This window comes from Pelmatolapia mariae, linkage group LG13, assembly GCF_036321145.2.
Source record: "Pelmatolapia mariae isolate MD_Pm_ZW linkage group LG13, Pm_UMD_F_2, whole genome shotgun sequence".
NCBI classification, from domain to species: Eukaryota; Metazoa; Chordata; class Actinopteri; order Cichliformes; family Cichlidae; genus Pelmatolapia; species Pelmatolapia mariae.
Genome location: NC_086238.1, coordinates 35,131,473 through 35,151,081, shown reverse-complemented (window position 1 = coordinate 35,151,081; position 19,609 = coordinate 35,131,473). Strand labels below are relative to the sequence as shown.

At 40.4% G+C, this 19,609-nt stretch overlaps 1 protein-coding gene across 1 annotated transcript in view; it reads left to right on the top strand.

Annotated features, from left to right (window-relative positions):
- The window catches only part of LOC134640086 (bifunctional heparan sulfate N-deacetylase/N-sulfotransferase 2-like), a 33,487-nt gene that overhangs the window by 5,627 nt on the left and 8,251 nt on the right, over window positions 1-19,609 (top strand). Inside the window, exons 3-7 of the mRNA XM_063491680.1 lie at window positions 1,239-2,881; window positions 8,136-8,223; window positions 9,991-10,145; window positions 15,503-15,688; window positions 16,737-16,865. Coding sequence (XP_063347750.1) covers window positions 1,814-2,881; window positions 8,136-8,223; window positions 9,991-10,145; window positions 15,503-15,688; window positions 16,737-16,865 — 1,626 coding nt within the window. The 5' untranslated portion in view covers window positions 1,239-1,813. The remainder of the gene's footprint in view (window positions 1-1,238; window positions 2,882-8,135; window positions 8,224-9,990; window positions 10,146-15,502; window positions 15,689-16,736; window positions 16,866-19,609) is intronic.

The following is a 19,609-nucleotide window of genomic DNA, read 5'->3' as shown; positions in this document are numbered from 1 at the left end:
TAACAAACATCTTAGGAATGAACTGTTTCTCTCTTAAGACACTTTATTTTCAGAAATGCTTCATTTGTTCTCATTTCTGTAGTTTAAATGATTTAATTTAAAATATCAACAATAACAGGCAGCACGGTGGCACAGTAGCATCAGGCCGAGGTCTTTCTGTGCATGTTCTCCCCGTGTTTGCGTGGGTTCTCCCCGGGTACTCCAGCTTTCTCCCACAGTCCAAAGACATGCAGTTAGTGGGGATAGGTTAATTGAAAAATCTAAATTGCCCATAGGTGTGAATCTGTGAGTGAATGTGTTAGCCCTGCGACAGACCGGCGACCTGTCCAGGGTGGACCCTGCCTTTCACCCTATGATAGCTGGGATAGGCTCCAGCGCCCCCCGCAACCCTGAAAAGGATAAGCGGAAGCAGATGGCTGGATGGTATTTTTGGTCCAGCAAAGTGATTGCTATAGAGATGTTGCCTCAAAATTGGCATATCTCAGAATGACCAAAAAGGGGATTCTGTTGATCTAGAGTAGCATTTTCAGGGGGAGAAATGTTTTGTCACTCATCAGACTTCAGTCTCAGCTGACTGCAGGTTTCCCCAACCTTAAAAACAGTACATTTGCACAGTGACTGAAGTACCTAGTTCCGTGGATGAGTGACGAAACATTTCTCCCAAGAAAACGCTGCGACCCTGGCTAAGGGAAGACAAAAAAAAAAAAAGTGTCAGCCCTAAAAAATAAATTAAAAACATTTTTAAAAAGCTTTTCTTTCCAAGTTCCTTAGATTACCATGACCGAGAACCTTCACAGACATACTTACATGAACCTAAAAGTTAGTTGTAACTACCAGAGTTCCTATACTTAAACTCTCACTATCACTAAAACTCTTGTCTAAACCAAGTGATTTTTTTTAGTGTAGCAATGAAACAGATGTTAAAGTGATGCAGAATTGGCACATTGCTGAGTATTGACAATTTACTTTCTTTGTACTTTGTGAATTCTAGGGGAATGGAGGGGGAGGAACACAATCTGTAAAATGTGTAGTTGACTTTGCTTTGTCCATTGTGTGTGTAGAGTAGTACTTTCTTTTGTATAATATCTTAATTGTGGCTACAGAAAACATGGGATTTCTGAGAATGGCTCTAAGAACTAACAGCTGATGTCTAGTGAATCATTTTCCCCCTCTTACCCTTTGTTGTAATTTTCACGGCCTTTTTCTCACCCTCCCACTTGTCTCTCCTCATTTTCCAGGTGTCTTTCGGCAATGTACAGACAATGTGTCCCAAGGAGGGTCGGCCCCAAAATACATTCTACAAGCATTGATGCTTCCATGGCTGACGGACTTGTCAGACATCTGCAAAAGGAGAGACACTCGCATGGTGCAATATCTGCTTAAACTCTTTAAGAACTGCTGACCAAGCAGCAGGAACCTGAGATTGAACTGTTGGTGTGGTATTGAAGACCCCGACCAGTTCTCAGCCAGAGACCACTGGTGTTGGTGTTCATTTTTATTGACCCATCTTACATTTCTTGCTCTTCAGACCCTGTACTGGTACTTTTCAAATTAGAGAAAGGAATTGCAGAGTTTTTTGTTTGTTTGTTTTTTGACACTGCTGAGCCATAAGGACAGAAGAGGTAATGGATGATGTTGGCCATGGTGACGTAGTGTAAATGGCTATTCTTCAGCACATCCCGGTGCCAGTATCTACTGCTCGATCTTCCTCTTCCACTCCCTTCTCCTCTTGCTCCTACTTCCCTTATCTGCTGTCCTTCCTTAATCATTACTGCCTCTTGCTGTCCAGTCCTGCCTTTACCCTCCAAACACCATGGTGGGTTCAGGGTTGGGTGTTTGGAAGCTAATGCGAGGTGTCCGCCAGCTAGAGCTCCATCGCCTCATCCTGGCGCTCATCATCTTCTGCTTGCTGTCCATGGCCTTTTTAGCTTACTATGTCTCCAACAGCCCAAAAATCAAGGAGGCCCCTCCTTTACCTTTTAGTGATTGTGGCGGAGGTGGTGGGATTTCACTAGGAGTAAGTACGGGCGATGCAGAAGGAGGGCCAGGTGGCCAGAGGGCACCACTTTTTCTTCCTCCGCGCCAGGGACAACTACACCATGTAAAGGATAATTTAAAGACGGAGCCTGTGGTTCTGGTGTTTGTAGAGAGCATCTATTCCCAACTGGGCCAGGAGATTGTAGCCATATTGGAGTCAAGTCGCTTTCACTACCGGACAGAGATTGCTCCTGGTAAAGGTGACATGCCCACATTGACAGAACGTAACCGTGGACGCTATACTTTGATCATCTATGAAAATGTCTTGAAATATGTCAATCTTGATTCGTGGAACCGTGACTTGCTGGACAAGTATTGTGCTGAGTATGGAGTAGGTGTCATTGGCTTTTTCAAAGCGAATGAAAACTCGCCTTTCAGTGCACAGCTCAAAGGCTTTCCTCTCTATCTACACTCGCACTTGGGACTCAGGGACTACCGCATCAACCCCGCTGCTCCTCTACTCTACATCACCAAGCCTAATCAGATGGAGCAGGGCTCCTTACCAGGCGATGACTGGACCATTTTCCAGTCTAACCATTCTACCTATGAACCAGTGCTTCTAGCTAGAACCAAGACCTCAGATACACTGGCGCATTTTGGACCCAGCCCTTTGCGGGCCCTTCATGCCACAGTAATCCAAGACTTGGGGCTCCACGATGGCATTCAAAGAGTTCTCTTTGGAAATAATCTCAACTACTGGCTTCACAAGCTAGTGTTTGTGGATGCTATTGCCTACTTGACAGGAAAGAGACTGTGTTTGTCCTTGGACCGTCACATCCTCGTAGACGTGGACGACATATTTGTTGGCAAGGAGGGAACCCGCATGAAGGTGTCTGATGTGGAGGTGGGTGAGCGTTGTCAGCCGTACATACAATTGGTTCCTCTGTTTTGTTTTTTGTTTTGTTTGTACCAAAGTTTTTGCAATTTTGCCTTGGTACACCACCAAAGTTGATTTTAAGTCAAACAATCAAGATGTGATTAAAGTGTAGAATGTCACCTTTAATTCAAGGGGTTTAACAAATACATTGCATTAACTGTTTAGGAATTATATCCATTTTTATGCACAGTATCCCATTTCAGAGGTTTCTAAGTAATTTTATGTATATGGATTATTTTTAATGCTCAGATGAAAATTCTTTGCAGTCTCCTTAGACATCACCAAGTCTCACTGAAGTTAAAACAGAAAGCAGAAAATGAAAAGCCGCGCTATTGGGTACCGATCGGTACACTGCTCTGACAATGATAGGAACACTCTTGAGGTAGGCATAACTTCCCTAGATTAATTGTGAATGAGTTCTTCTTAGCCATGAAAAGAATTCCACATCCATGAGTCCCTCTGGGCCCCAGTGCCCAAAATTTCTATTTGTTTGTTTTTTTGGTTTTTGTCACTCAAGGGCGTAGATTTGGTATGGACGGAAGGAACATGTCCCCACCAATATCCAGCGATTATTGAATTCTCCCCACCAATAATTTGATCTCTTCGAGTAAAGAAAAACAAGCCCGATAGAAAGAGAAAAAAAACGATCTGTCAACGTCTCATTCACCCAGCGGTGCAGAAAGAGTTAAATTACGTTCTCTACTGGAGTCCTACCTCATGTGACAAATATGGCCAGTGTGATTGGCTGTGCCTTTCAGCGAGCTCTGTTTAGTTTTAGCAGCGGCAAGCCTGCGCTGCGAGGACCTGCAAGGAGGAGAGGAGGACGGCAGCAAAAAGGAAGAACCTGGATATAAGAAAGTATTTTTCAAAGAAACCTGTAAGTCACTTAAAGTCAAGTTCACTCATAAAATGTGTCCGTCATAATAACGTTACAGGCTATGCTAGGCCATACATGCCAACCCTCCCGATTGTTCCGGGAGAATCCCGAATTTCAGTGCCCCTCCCGAAAATCTCCCGGAGCCACCATTCTCCCGAATTTCTTCCAATTTTCCACCCGGACAACAAAATTGAAAAACCATATCCCAGATTGGCCCAGCCAATTCCAGTTCAAGGTTCAAGGTTCAAGGTTCTTTATTTGTCACATGCATAGTTATACAAGTATAACACACAGTGAAATGTATCCTGACACGCTCCTCGACATGTGCAAAAAGGAGGGGGGTAGAGGAAGAACATTATATATGTATATATATATATATATATATATATATATATATATATATATATATATATATATATATATATATATATATATATATATATATATATATATATATATATATATATATTAGTATATATATATATATATTAGTATATACATTGGGTGAATGTGCAGTAGTAGCAGCAAGCAGGTGAATTCTGTACATTAATAAGAATAGACATCTGACTATTTTACAGAATAGACTATATAAACATATTTAAAGTTAAAGGAATTTGAAATGTACATTGTGCCGGTGGGTTTAGAGTGTCTGGAAGAGAGTCCTGTCTCAGTCAGTTATAGATGATGTGAGAGGGCGGGTGTGTGTGTGTGTGTGTGTCTGTGGGGGGGGGTTGGTTTAGGGCCCGGATGGCTTGGGGATAGAAGCTCCTCTTGAGTCTCTCTGTCCTTGCCCGGATGATGCGGAACCTTCTACCAGATTGTAGAAGTTGGAACAGTTTGTTGCCAGGATGGGACGGGTCCTTCAGTATCTGCGCTGCTCTAGTCCGGCATCTCCTGGTGTAGGTGTCCTGAAGCGGGGGGAGAGCAATCCTGCAGCAGCGTTCTGCTGTACGGATCACTCTCTGGAGAGCTTTTTGGTCCTTCACACAGCTGTTCCCAAACCACGAGTTTGTAGCCAAGTTTCCAACAATAGCTGCTACTACTGCATTTACTTAGTTTTAATATTACTCTTATTAATCTTTCTGGGTCGCAAAATAAACTTTTAACATATTTTCAGGCGAGAATGTAGCTGTGTAAACTTCAAATAACTTAAACATGTTATTGTTTGGCCTTTTTCTGTGTTTTATTTGTTCGTGAGTTAATCGGTTTGGCTGAGATTAAAGTTATTAGATTAGATTAGATTAAATAAAACTTTATTAATCCCTCGGGAGGGTTCCTCTGGGGTTTTCACACAGCTGAATAAACGTCAAACAGACAACTGATTAAACAGAAGTGTGAGATGGTCGAGAATCTACGCCAGTGTCCTGTTATATTTTAGACAGCAAGGAGCAGACGGCAGAGGTGACGTAATTCTGAAGGCTAGACCCCCCAATTTCACAGTCGCTCATTTCCGGTCTACCCGGCTTTCAGAGGACCCGGCCCACTTAGACCGCGAAGGCCGGGTCCTCAGGTGGACGCAGCCTCTGAATTTGGACAATAATAACAGTGACAATTAACTTATTTTATCCGATAAGTAAACACTGTAAAATTCAAGGTTTTTTTTGTGTGTGTGTATATATATATATATCAGTCATTTGTTTAATAGTAATTTAACATTATATAATTCACATATAAAACTATGAATTGTAATTTTAAATGGTTTAAAAGCATGTAGAATAGCATATGTAGGCAGTATATTTCTCCTTTTTTTTTTATCAAGAAGCAAAGAGAAAAGTGAAAGAATAAGAAACAGGGCAGGGTTCGGTGGTTGAATCATCCGTCTCCACCAATGCCAAAACCAAATCTACGCCCTTGTTGTCACTGCACTGTGGAGACTTTCGGCTGTGGAAACTTTACCTTATAGGGTAGATTTGTTTGTTCATTCCAGTGATGGCCTCTAGGATTTAGAAAAATCAATTTCCCAATTCAAATTTAATTTAATTTGAATAATCTGATATCGATTCTTAAATCGTGAAAATAAATTTTTTAATATAAATGGTTGTTTTCCAGAAATGCCAAAATCTCAGGTAAGAGCACACAAAAGTACTCCAACAGCTGCCTTAAAGAGCAGGTGAATGGACTCCGCAAAAATGTAAACACAAAGTGCGATCGTTCACACCGTCGGGTGCTAAAGTGGACATCTCACAGATTCTGAAACTGCAGGTTTTGTCACTCTCCGACCAGAATTCATTGAACCAGCAGCAAAAGAAGAGTAAAACTACGTTTCATGTTTGAAAAAAAATTGACATAAATTTTCTCTTATTTTGGCTGTTTTGCTTCCAGCACAGGATTGAGTTGAATCAGGACTTTATGAATCAGAATTGAATCAGTTGTTGAAATCTGGGACAATACCCTGTCCTAATGGCCTCTTTAATTTGCATCAAACTCTATTTGACCTCATGCTGAGCATTCAATTTAAAATATAACTAATATAAGTTCAGCAGTTGGAATAATTTCCAGTTCTTTTATCTGCTTAATTTGCCATGGAATAATAAGGAAACATCTGGCCATGAAACTGTTTCAGTCAATTCTCCAATTAATTTTGAGCATCTGAATATGCGTCTGTGTCTAAAAATGGCTGTATCTATATTAAAAACATCTTTGCAATACTTTTGTTAAACCCTTTTCAATTAAAAGTATGCATTTCAATTGAATCTAGACTGTGGTAGTGTGATAGTATTTACAAACCTGAAATATCACACTGTGTGCTGTGCGGTTGATTGAGTTGTTGACATCCAGTTATGTTTCAGTGTTCATAGAGGATCGTCTGATCGTTGGAGTTTCATCTTGATTGTTGTTGAAAAAACCCGAGAGATTTAAAGTTAAAAAATAAGTGTTACTAGAACTATTAATGTAGCTAAGATCAAAAAATGATTTGCTTGTTAATAGTATTCTGTTTAAAGTTTGGTAAAAAGTAGACTTCATATAAAAATTCACCTGCAAAATTGTTTTTTTTGATATTATGACACTAGCACTGCCTACGGATAAAAAAAACACAAAAAAAATTCTATTTCAGTACTAAAATGTTAAAATTGTTACTAAAAAACTGAAACCAATCAAGTCTATATCACATTTCAGACAAACTTTCAGTGGTGTTTTTGAATCTTAACATTTGATTCATTGCTGACTATTTAATGGAAAAATGAGGAAGCCAATCCTGGACAATATATTTAAAGCTGCCGCCATCTTTGAGTGATTGATTTTTGAATAATTTTGATCTTTTAAACCCTTCACTGAGGATTGACCACATTTGTTTTTCTAAAGCTCATTAAAGCTTGACCCGCAGAAACAAGGAGACATGCAGTAGAGTAGGGCTGTGCGATATGACCAAAATCTCATATCCCGATATTAAGACATCTATCGTCCGATAATGATATAAATCACAAAAATGTAACATTTTCTGTAAATTCTGTGAATCTCGGGCAGCTCGACTTGCGTGAAGTGTTTCCAGCTGGGCGTCATGTACCTGGAGTCGAGTGTTTTAACCGATGCGTGAAACGATACATTTTTAGACATAAGTTGTAACGGCCGCCGTTTCCTTTGTGAGTATTTATTACACGGCGTGCTGCGGGGAAAAGCCTGTTCTAACGTTTGAGTCTAAGGTTTATTTTTTAGCACCTGACGGCTCTTTTTTGCTTCTCATCCGTAAACACTCTGCATACTCTTTCACGTGATTCAGTTTATTTTGAAAAGTCTCAACAGGATCTTGAGCTTTATTGTGAAAGGTTTATGTGGAAAATAAACAAGCGGACATGCGGTGGTTTTACTGTCGTTGTTGCTAACGACAACGCATAAAACCAAGCGCTTGTCCGTCTGTAGTGTGGTTATATTAAATATAAGAGAAAGAGAGAACTTCAAGAAATTAATATAGCCACTACAGTGACCATCAAAATGATGAAAAAATATTGCGGTAAACAGTTTATTTTGCGACACCACGAAACAAACGATAGCGTAAAATGAAACGATAGACGTTTTTATATCGTCATCCGATATATATCGTTATATCGAACAGCCCTACAGTAGAGTTTGAAATGTTTCAGGTTCCACCTTTCACTGCCTCTTTAGGTTTCATTTATTTGTAACTAACTGGAATTGTTGAATCTAATGTAATTGTAGGTGGTGGGTTGGATAAATGTTTGACTCTATCCATTTGACTGATTATTTCATATTACAAGGATGGACCAGTGTTTCACCCATTGTGTTGCATTTCTGCTCTTTGTCAAATTTCATCCTTCAGGTTAGATTCTGTTAGTAAGGCTTGATTTTTGTAATTAGCAACGGTTAAAATGTGTCATCCTTTTACAGGCATTGCTCAACACACAAAACAAACTGCGAGCACTGGTCCCAAATTTCACCTTTAACTTGGGGTTTTCGGGAAAGTTCTATCACACAGGTATGCATAACCTTTCTGTTTTTCTACATGCACAACAGCCATGAACTTCTTTAGAGCGCTCTATTCAAACATGCAGGTGAAAATGGAAACTTGTGTTCTGTGCTGGTGTAGTGACCCCTCAGTGTATTCAGAAGGTCACTCATTTCCTGCTGTGCTACATGTGGAAAAGTACAAATGTGGAACATACAGCGGTTAAAGTGTTCAACATGTCAACAAGTAAAAATATTTCTAAAGCTGCTTGTAGAAAGACTGGACCAACACTGTGCGTATTTGACGTGTTTTTTGTTGCTTTATTTTGATCACAAGCTCTCTTTTTTTTATTTCGGCACAACTTGAAGCCTGGAGTTCCTGCAGTTTCCTCCACAGCGCACACTCCTCGCCGGTCTCCTCCGTTACTATATAAAGAGAGGGAGTCATTAGTCCCCTCATAAACACCTGTCCCCACTGCCAGCCTGACACCGTCTCATGAGCTCACTGCAGCTGGCCAGAGACCTGCCGCAGTGCTATTAACATGAACCTTTTTACCAGATGTCGGTAACAACGCATCCAATCCAGACATTAAACCATAGATGGTTCATAAATTATGAGAAAGGAAGAAGTATTCAACACATGAAGAAAGGGAGGTGTGAAAGGCATGGAAAATCACAGTACCAGCTGAAAGAGTTGATGACCACCTGGAAGCGGCCTGTACAATTATTTCCAAGAAAACAATAAGTAATGCAACCACCATGGCCTGTATGCACTCTCACCATACACAACTCTGATGCTGAAGAAAAGGCATGTTTAGGCGTGTTTATAGTTTGCTGAAAAACATTTACACAAGCCTGTGAAATACTGTGAAAATATAGTTTGAGATTCTCTTGGATACGGGGGTCAAAAGGCACTACGTATCACCCCACAAACACCATACCTGTGTTTGGAGGTGGGAACCTCATGGTGTGGGGCTGTTTGTCAGCATACGGCACTGATGTGCTTCATATAATTGAAGGAAGGATGAATAGGAAAAATGTACAGATACATTCTCGAGTAAAATCTGCTGCCATCTGCCCAGATGATGAAAATGAAACGAAGATGGACATTTCAGCAGGGCAGTGATCCCAAACACACAGCCAAGGAAACGAAAATAAAGCTGCAATAATGGCCAGGCCTGACCTGAATCCAGTTAAAAATCTATGGAAAGAACTAAAGCTTGCATGTGTGGATTGCATGCATTGTACATCTGTTGAGAATTTCATGTCAATAGCACCTTTTAAAATATATTCACTCAGAAAATTGGTGATATGTTCAATACTTATTTTACCCACTGTATCCTGACCTAACGTTCATGTGTAAAAACAGCCTCATATAATTTCATCAGTGCAGCTTGCTGCTCGAAACATTACCGAGTATAGTTTTGATCTGTGCAGGTTAAAACAGATGCTGTAAAGTCTGTTTGGAAGAACTGGTTTCCTTTGTTAGCGTCGCTGCTGCGCGATCAGCAGCACTGACTGGATGCTTTCATTCATTTTTCAGTCCCTTTCCTGTGAATGTGAAATGTCTTAAACTTTGAGGGAAATATTTGGCACAAATATTTAGAATTTGGTGGTCAGAGGGGGGCAATGCTACTGTGACTTTAAAACACTAGGCATTGACTAAAACATTGATTGTTCATTCTGGGTTTCAGGGCAAGCTCATCTCATACACTTTCTCTTCCTAGATAAAAGTGAATTCAGTGCAGATCAGGTCATGTAAATTATGCTGTGTGTGCACCTGCTTGTTTGTATTCAGGCACTGATGAAGAGGATCAGGGAGATGACATGCTGCTGCAACACAGGATGGACTTCTGGTGGTTTCCTCACATGTGGAGCCACATGCAGCCTCACCTCTTCCACAATGTCAGCGTTCTGGCTGAGCAGATGAGACTCAACAAGGTCTTTGCTCAGGTGGGCAACATTATTACACTGGGCAGTCTCGCAATATCAGTGGGAGGTTTCTGAGGTATTTGCCCTAGACAGTGAAGAAGCTTGATTTCCTGCAATAAAACAAAAACAAAAATACAGCAGATTACAGAGAGGGAGATGCTGCAGTTTTGAAAACAATTCCGCAGGTGCATCACTTTGTGTTTTAACTTGGTTTATTCCTTCTTGTGTTTTTAACTGCTGTAAAGAGAGCAGTCACCATAACAGAACTATCCTTAGAGGCTGTGAGAAGGACTCTGATCGGTTACACTGACACCGTTCTGTCATTTTGACATGTCACTTCACATTTCAGTGAATATTCTTCACTGCAGCAGTGGTCACGTCTAATTTTACATGATATAGCAGTATTTGTGAGCATGTCAAGTGACTTTTCTAAATGCATTTTGTAAATTTTCTTACCTTACCAGTTAGATGGTACCAGTCAAAACTATAAACATGTTCACCTGTACATAATTTTGACAGCTGCTTTGATTAGGAAAGCAACATCCAGCATGTAGATATGAGGACGCATCCACAGGTTTATACAGACAGTATCGGACAGTGTGACTCATTTACTTTACTTCAGACACGTGAGCCGTCTCTAATGTCACATGCTGCAAGATCCTGGTTGATTCTGTCTTTGTCCAGGAAAAATGAACTTAAGTGCTATTGTTCATTGATTGTAAATGTACTCAACTTTTGAAAAAAAATTTAAATAGACGTGCTGTTGTCTGATGTAATAAGTAGTAATAATTTTAGAGACAGTTAATTTTCTTTAAAATTGAGAAACAGTTGAAGTCTCAAGCTAACTTCAAGAACGAGGCAGAAAATGTTTTTCTGCGTATATTTCAGATCAAACATTTGATTATATGACAAGATAACACAACTAAACACAAAATGCAGGTTCTAAATGAAGGTTTTGATTATTAAGGGGGAAAAAATCCATATCTACATGGAACTGTGTGTGTGGGCGAAACGATTGCTCCCTAAACCTAATAACTGGTTTGGCCGATGCTGCCGTAACATGTTGCTGCTAAGGATGCCCCGAGCGTGAAAGTGGACCCGAATGCAACTTCAGATGGAGGCACAAGACTAGGTTTTCTAAGAAGACTTTATTAATAAACAGCAAGTGAAATATACTCTGAAGCAAAGAACATGAAGCGTGAGCCAGAGCGAGAGTCGGGGAGTGGGTTTTCAAGTTTTATTGTCATATACAGATAAACAGTTTAACAACATTTACCTGTAATAAAATTCTTAGGCTTGTGTCCCTCAGCTTTACATGTACATATGGAAAGTGTACAGGTATATTAAAGAAGGACAATAACAATAATAATAATAAAATAATACTTTAGTATTTTATTATTTTTAAATATTAAGAAAATTTGAAACAATTGTTTGGTATTTACAGTTTGTGTAAAATTGTGCAGTAAGGATTTAAAATGGTTACAGTGACAGTATATAGAGTCCAATAGTTGTAGTGAGTGTGTAATGGTGTGTGCAGAATGTCAACAGTTCAGAAGCCTGATGGCTTGTGGCTAGAAACAGTCTCTGTGTCTGCTCGTGCGGGTCTGAATGCTTCTGTACTGCCTGCCGGGCGGCAGGAGTGTGAAACGTCTGTGGCTGGGGTGGCTGGGATCAGAGGATCCGCTTCCTCATGCAGTGATGTCTATAGAGATCCTGCATGGCTGGCAATTCAGTCCTGGTGATGCGCCGTGCTGATCTCAGGTCACCAACATGGTGTGACAAACTCAGATCCTCGGTGATGTTGATGCCTAGGAATCTGAAGCAGCTGACTCTCTCCACCTCTGCTCCTTCTATGTGGGTGTGGCCTCCTCTCTGCAGTCTCCTGTAATCCACACAGAGCTCCTTGGTTTTGCTGACGTTAAGCAGCAGGTTGTTGTCGCGGCACCATGATGTCAGGGCTCTCACCTCTGCCCTGTGTGCCGTCTCATCTCCATCAGAAATGCAGGTGATGATCGTGGTGTCATCTGCAAATTTGATGATGGTGTTGGAGCTGTGTGTTGCTGTACAGTTGTGGGTGAACAGGGTGTACAGCAGGGCACACATCCCTGGGGGGCACCTGTGCTGAGTGTAAGTGTGGATGCGGTGATGCTGCTGATCCGAACCACCTGAGGTCTGTCTGTCAGGAAGCCCAGTATCCAGCTGTGCAGGGAAGAGCTGATGTTCAGGTCACGGAGTTTCATGACATGTCTGGATGGTATGATGGTGTTGAAGGTGGAGCTATAGTTAATGAACAGCATCCGCACGCATGTCTTTTTTCTTTTTTTTTTCTGGTCCAGGTGGGGGAGGGAAATTGCTATTGCATCCTCTATAGATCTGTTGTAGGCAAACTGGAGCGGATCAAGTGAAGCAGGGATTAAAGATGTGATGTGAGCTTTGACTATACGCTCAAAGCGCTTCGTAGCAATGGAGGTGAGTGCTGCTGGGCGATAGGCATTTAGGCAGCTCACAGTAGTTTTCTTAGGGACAGGGATGATGGTGGTCCTCTTAAAACATTTTGGGACAGCAGACTGGAGCAGGGAAAGGTTGGAAATGTCTGTGAAGACATCTGCCAGCTTGTGGGCACATGCTTTGAAAACCCGACCTGGAGTGTTGTCTGGTCCAGGAGCTTTCTGAGTGTTTACTTTCCTGAAGTATTCACACCCGACTGCCTGAGATATCTGAAGAGGGCAGCTGTCCTCTTCCAGCAAAAGCTCCTGAAATAGATGTTTATCAAAGCGTTCATAAAAGGTGTTGAGCTCATCAGGTAGAGAAGCGGTTACCTCCCTCACTCTGCCGCTGTTTCCCTTGTAGTCTGTGATGGTCTTCAGACCTCTCCACATGTTCATGCTGTTGGAGTTGCTGCAGCAGAGTTCCACCTTTTCTTTGTACTGTCCCTTGGCCGTCTTTATTTCTTTTCTGAGCATATACTGGGATATTTTGTATTCACCTGGGTCTCCCAGATTTAAAGGCTGCGGTCCGCGCTCTGAATGCTGCACAGACCTCTCCGTTAACCCACAGCTTCTGGTTGGGGTTAGTTCGTACATTAGCCCTCAGTACAACATCATTAATGCATTTGTGGATAAAGTCTGTTACGTACTCAGCGTAATTGCTGATGTTGTTGTCAGCGGCAGACTGGAAGACTTCCCAGTCTGTGATGTTGAAGGAGGAGTGATCTGATTTGCCAAAGCTGGAGTATAATGGAGTCCCACAGCTTTAGAAATGGCTTTATAACCTTTTACAGACTGAGAGCTCTCGGTTACTTTGTTTCTCATTTGTTCGTGAGTTTCCTTGGATCATGGCATAAACTCCTTCATTTATAAACTGCATTTTGGTCTTACTTGTTATCTTTGTCTTATATTTCAATTTGTTTTAACTGAAACATTTAAGTGTGACAAACACACAAATCGGAAAGGGGGCAAACACTTTCTTACACCACTGTACATGGTTTTTGGATTTTGGTGCAACTCTGGTATCTAAAGGCGTGTAGACTGTATTATAAAGCATTTATATAACATTCTTCTCATCATACTGACCACTCAAAGTACTTAACAGTACAAGTCACAGCTGGTTTTCCCTTTTTTTTTCTTTTCTTTTTTTTCTTTTCGTATCTAAAACATTGTAAAAATCGTGACTTGGTCTGACTAAGTTCACTGTATCTGCTTGCCTCTGTGTGGGGCTGTAGCTCAGGAGCTAGAACAGGTCAGCTACTGATCAGAAGGTTGGTGGTTTGATCCCTGGCTGCCCCAAGCGTTATCCCACATATCCCTGGGCAAGATACTAAAGCACTTGAAGTATAGAGGAAAGCGCTTGTGTGAATGAGTGAATGTGGCATGTTGTATAAAGTGCTTTGAATGCTCCAGGAGAGTAAAAAAGTGCTATATATGAATCAGTCATTTACTTTTTTTTTTTTTTTTTTTCTCCTTTTTTTTTTTTACTTGACTACATCTGTTTCTACCTGTCTGTCACCTGCTAACTCCATATGCTGTCTTCTTACTGGTAAATGCATTCTGTTTCTTACATAGCGCTTTGCTTTTCTACTCGCCCGGAGTGCTCAAAGCTCTTTATACAACATGCCACATTCACTCATTCACACAAGCGCTTTCCTCTATACTTGAAGTGCTTTCTGGCTAACATTCATATAGAGCTGGGCGATATAAGATTTTTTCATATCACGATAGTTTTTTTTTCATTTCTGGCAATAACAATTATATCACGATATAAGCCAAATAACTATATTTGTAAGATTTAAATGTGCCGTTGCTCACAAGTGAAATGTGAAATATTCAGCAGCTTGTTTTGATTTAAATATTTATTTCCCATAATAAGTTCAACAGGGTAGATGTACTTAAGGAACATGAGACTTTTTCAGATAAATAAAGGCAAATATTGCAAACTACACAAAAGGCAGCCGCTAAAGCGTTTAAGTTTCAAATAGAACAAACAAAACAGACTACTAAATTGTCAATTCCACTTAGAAACAAAATATTAATTCTAAAAATAAATCTTAGTTTGTTTACAGAAGAACAGACAAAATTGACTAACTTTTGTCAATATCAAATAAACTGAGAACTAAAAGGAAATTCTCGATCTCTCCTTGTTGTATAGCTTAGCTTTTCAAACAGTTACTTTAGTCTGACAAAAGCCGAATGACGAATTAGCGCTTTCAGTCAGAGATTGAGCATGCACTGGTTTATTGTATTTCCAGACTTGCTTTCGGCACAATTTACAGTGCGCGCTACTCTGTTTTTTGTCAGACTTGAAATAGCCGAAATACCTTCACACTACGGAACTTCTATGGCCCTTCCCTTCGACAATCTCTCCGGCATTGGAACCATCATCGGTTTTTTCTTCGGTAACCTTCGCTCACGCTCTCGGTTGATTTTTCTCTAGTCGGCAAACTCATTTCCTTCATTACCTGGGCAGCCCGGCTGCAAAAACAAATACACATGTGCGCCTTGGCACTTGTGTTGTACGTAACAAGTCACGTGACGTGACGCTGCGGCTGTGATTGGTTCGGCTCTGCGCTACTTAATTTGGATTGGCTGTTCTTTTTTTTTTTTTTTTAAGAGGACAAGAGAGATGAGGTCTATCGCAATAGCTTAATTTTTCTATCGAGAAAAAGTTATTTCACAATACATATCGTTATCGTTCTATCGCCCAGCTCTACATTCATACTTCGATGGATTCATCAGAGAGCAACTTGGGGTTAGTATCTTGCCCAAGGATATTTAGCATGAAGACTGGGTGAGCCAGGGATCGAACCACCAACCTTCCGATCAGTAGCTCTACCTCCTGAGCTACAGCTACCTCTTATTCTTATTGTACCATTCTCTCTCCAGGAGCATGGCATCCCAATAGATATGGGCTATGCAGTAGCTCCACACCACTCTGGGGTTTATCCAGTTCACAGCCAGCTATATGAAGCCTGGAAATCTGTGTGGGGAATCAAGGTGACCAGTACAGAAGAATACCCTCATCTAAGGCCAGCTCGATATCGACGTGGCTTCATCCACAATGGCATCCAGGTCAGTCCATAGTCTTTGTTCTTTAATAACACATGTAATTTTCTTCACACAAACACATCTTTCAGCCAAGATGATGTGATGTGAAATTTGTACTAGAAAAGCAGATCAGCAGTTCTTTTTGTCTAGAAAACACTTTTGAAGACTTGTGTTAAAAAAGGACAAGCGATCTGTTAAGATGTTATATTTTGAATGTTGTATCAGTGAAGTCTGTAGTATTTCTTAAGGCTCTGAGTGTTGGCAAGAGGTTTTTTGCTGGCTTAATGGTAACTAATAACAATTTGCCGTGATTACACTGAAACAGATTTTCAAAGTCAATAGCTAGAAAGTCAGCTTGTAAAATGACTGTGAAAACTGTAGACGCAGTGCTAGATACCAAATCCCAAAAAGTTAATTCTCTTTGGATAAGTTTCATTTGTCCAAGTGACACTTTCAGTCTCGGCTTACTGCAGGTAAGTACTGTCACAAGACTACCATCATTGCCTTACAATGGGCTTTTCACTTAGTTTCATGATTGTTTCATAATTATGGAAATGCTGCTTTTCATGACAGTTTCATATTATCCATCAGTACCATTCACAGAGAGCTGGGGAAAGGCTCCAATCAAACCATTGTTAGATGGAGAAAGATGCACCCTTAGGCCCCCTCTTTGGTTCACAGATGGTTTTTCTCTTTTCACGTAAATGGCCTCCTTGACTCCTCCAAAACTGTTATTCCTATATTTGAAATATAGATTAAAGACAAAATTACAAGAGCAAGACATACTTGGTCAGTGTTGAGGTTGGTCCTGTTATTGAGGGTGGAGACATCTCTTATAAATGACCTCCATTGCTTGCAGTTGGCCATTTATGTGAAAGGAGCAGCTGTGGCTACACTTGGATAAGTGAAAAAGTTTCCCACTAAAAACACATGATGCTGAGAACGCAGAGGAACAGAATCAACTTTTTGGGGTTTCCTTACTTAGATGATTGACCAATCAGAATACTTTATTAATCCCTAAGGAAATTATGTATATATCCCCAATATTTAATGCCATATTTGTTCATTTCAGGTATTGCCCAGACAAACGTGTGGTCTATTCACCCATACAATCTTCTATAATGAATACCCAGGAGGTTCAAAAGAGCTGGACAAGAGCATCAGAGGGGGAGAGCTCTTCCTCACCGTCCTCCTAAACCCTGTAAGAAAACCTCCATGCACACTACAGCTGTTGGCTTGAGACTGTCGAGCACTCATGTTTCACACGTGTCAACTTTACATGAGACTTGAATGTCTGAAGATTTGGCCTGGCTTTACACAAAGGTCATTCCATCTTCAGTCAAGTTTTAGAAAATGTCCTGCTCGACCTCCAATTTGCACACAGTTTCTAGAGACCAAAGTTTGGACATCTATAATGAGTGCTGTGAAATTTCAGATTCATTTTTCAAATAGTTTTCAAGATGTATATTTTTTGAAAAATGGTCCATCAAACCAGTTTCAATCATTTTAAATTGCAAAAAACAAATGGAGACAGTTTCACAGTACTGTAAACTAAAGCATGTAAAACTGTTTTTTAACATGAAAATGTTTTTGACAGCAATCATTGTAAATGTTCACATTTTCTACCATCTAGTTTTTATGCAACTTGGACAAGCAAAAGGCTTGGTTGATTTCAGATGGACTCACCCTGTAAAATTAAAAGTGTTGTCATTTTTACCCCACTCTTTCTACCCCGCCCACTAAGAGTGGGTGTCACTTCCACACCCTCTTAGTGACCTTGACCTCACGGTGAAGATCAGAGGTCAAGTTTTCTGAAACTCTTGTCATTGCAATAACTAAAGACCAAGGTGATGTAGCAGGTTCAAAATGATATCGTAAGTGCATATGCTAAAAATCTCGGACGAGTTTGAGTCTCAGTGAGCTCAACTTAAAGGTCGAGGTTAAAGTATTTCCTAAACTTGCCCCATATTTCCAATGAGTGTTTCACCACAGAGTTGAAAATGGAGTTGAATGAAGAGGATGAAAGTGGAGAACCAAGTACAGCCAGTAAAGATGTACTGTTGTTGTTGTGTAGTTCCATAGTCACCCAGTCAGGATAGCCACTCTGAGTGGGGTCGAAATACAAAAGCACCAGACATCTTATGTTAGCGGCCCAATAATAAAAACAAAAATTGTTGAAGTGCAAGCCCCCCCTTCAGTTTTAGGTTTTTGAAGATTGGTCTTGGGTGTTTACCTTGCCATGTGTAAGGTGACAAAACAGAATGCAACACATTGGGAAAAAAATCTTAGAAATAAAAATGGGTTGAGCCTGGAAGAGGTATAAAAATAAATAAATAAATACATTTTAAAAATTGGGGTAAAATAGTCATTTTTAATAACGTGCTTAGAAAGTGGTGTCCAGTGGGTGAGGGACCGCTTCAGTTGGTTTAGCAGTGTAACCAAATTCTTGTTTTTTGGGTTTTTTTGGTGCCTTTGTGTGTTTGTTTGTTTTTTTGTTGTTGTTGTTGTTGTTTTTAAGGGTTTTTTTGTTTGTTTGTTTGTTTTTTCAACCCTTAAGGGCAAGTTAGTGAAGTCTAACATACTTGCTTTACTACTTAAGAGGAAAAACTTACTTTTATTGAGGTTCAGTTTATACCCTGAAAGCAGATTCAATGTTTACGGCAGTGAAGTTAATGGCTTGGGTATAAAAAGCAGGAGACCTTGTGTTCTATGTTGTTTCTCCAAATGCCAGATATTTCTTTGCAACTACGAAATGCAGTGCAAATGGTTCTATGGGCCCCCTATGAGTCCACTCAGCCTCCTACAAAAAGCAGGGGGCTGAGTGGACACCCCAGGCGAGTGCATCTGTGAAGTTTAAATGGCTTTGACAACTCTTTGCTAATATTTTGGCAGGTTTGTCATCATTCATGTAGAATTTAGATTTTTTATGTAAGAGGAAAAATGTTCAGATCAGTAAGCTGTGAGTAGGTCTCGCGTTGTTTTGAGTTCCAAATGCTTTTTAAAAATTTCAGGACTCTGTTTTAGAGCATACTCTCCATCGGTCTCCTTAATTTGTTGTGTTAATTTATTTCATTCATGAGTGGATTGTTTTCTTTTTGTTTTTTTGCTGAATAAGGAATAATCTGGCCTCTCATACAGGCTTTAAAGACATCCCGTACAACAAGGCTGGAAGTCTCTGGGGAGGAGTTGGTAGCAAAGTAAAAGCATATCTCATCTTGAATAAACTTTACAATATTGTCAGCTGACAGAAGGGTTGGACTGAAATGCCATTGTGCAGCTTTTACAGGGAGACGTGGAAAAGTACGCCACATGTCATACATTCCATATTAAGACAAAAAGGGTTGAATGAATGATGCATATTTGTTTATAACGTTACTCTAAATGAGCAATGTAGAACTAGGTCTTACCAACAATTCAAATCACCCACTAGGATAAGAGAATACTTATCTAAGTCAGGTAGAGAGGAGAATGGTTATTTTACGAAATTCTCGTCATCTGTGTTAGCATAAACATTTACTAAAGCAACCAGAATGTTGCACATTTTCCCACTGAAATCAACAACAACATTGGACTGCCTCAAAGGGAATGCTCTGGCTGATCAGTATAGAAATCCCTTGTCCTTTGGCCTGGAAAAGCACTGGCCCCTCCACCGTGAAAAGAGACGGCATTGTAAAACCCCCTGATGTGGGTCTCCTGCAGGAAAGCCACATCACTGTTATGGTGCTTAATAATATGGAAGAAAGCTTTCGTTGTCTTGACTGGATGATTTAAACCTTTAACATTCCAGTTTAGAAAGTTTAAATGCTGACTATTCTGATTCCTAGAGCACAGACATTGTGCACACTCACCTTAAATGATAGAACAAAACAATTAAGCAACAGATGCGTGTTAGTCCAGAACAGGAAAAAGAACATTGAGTAGATGTGTAAGGTTCTTGGCAGTGAC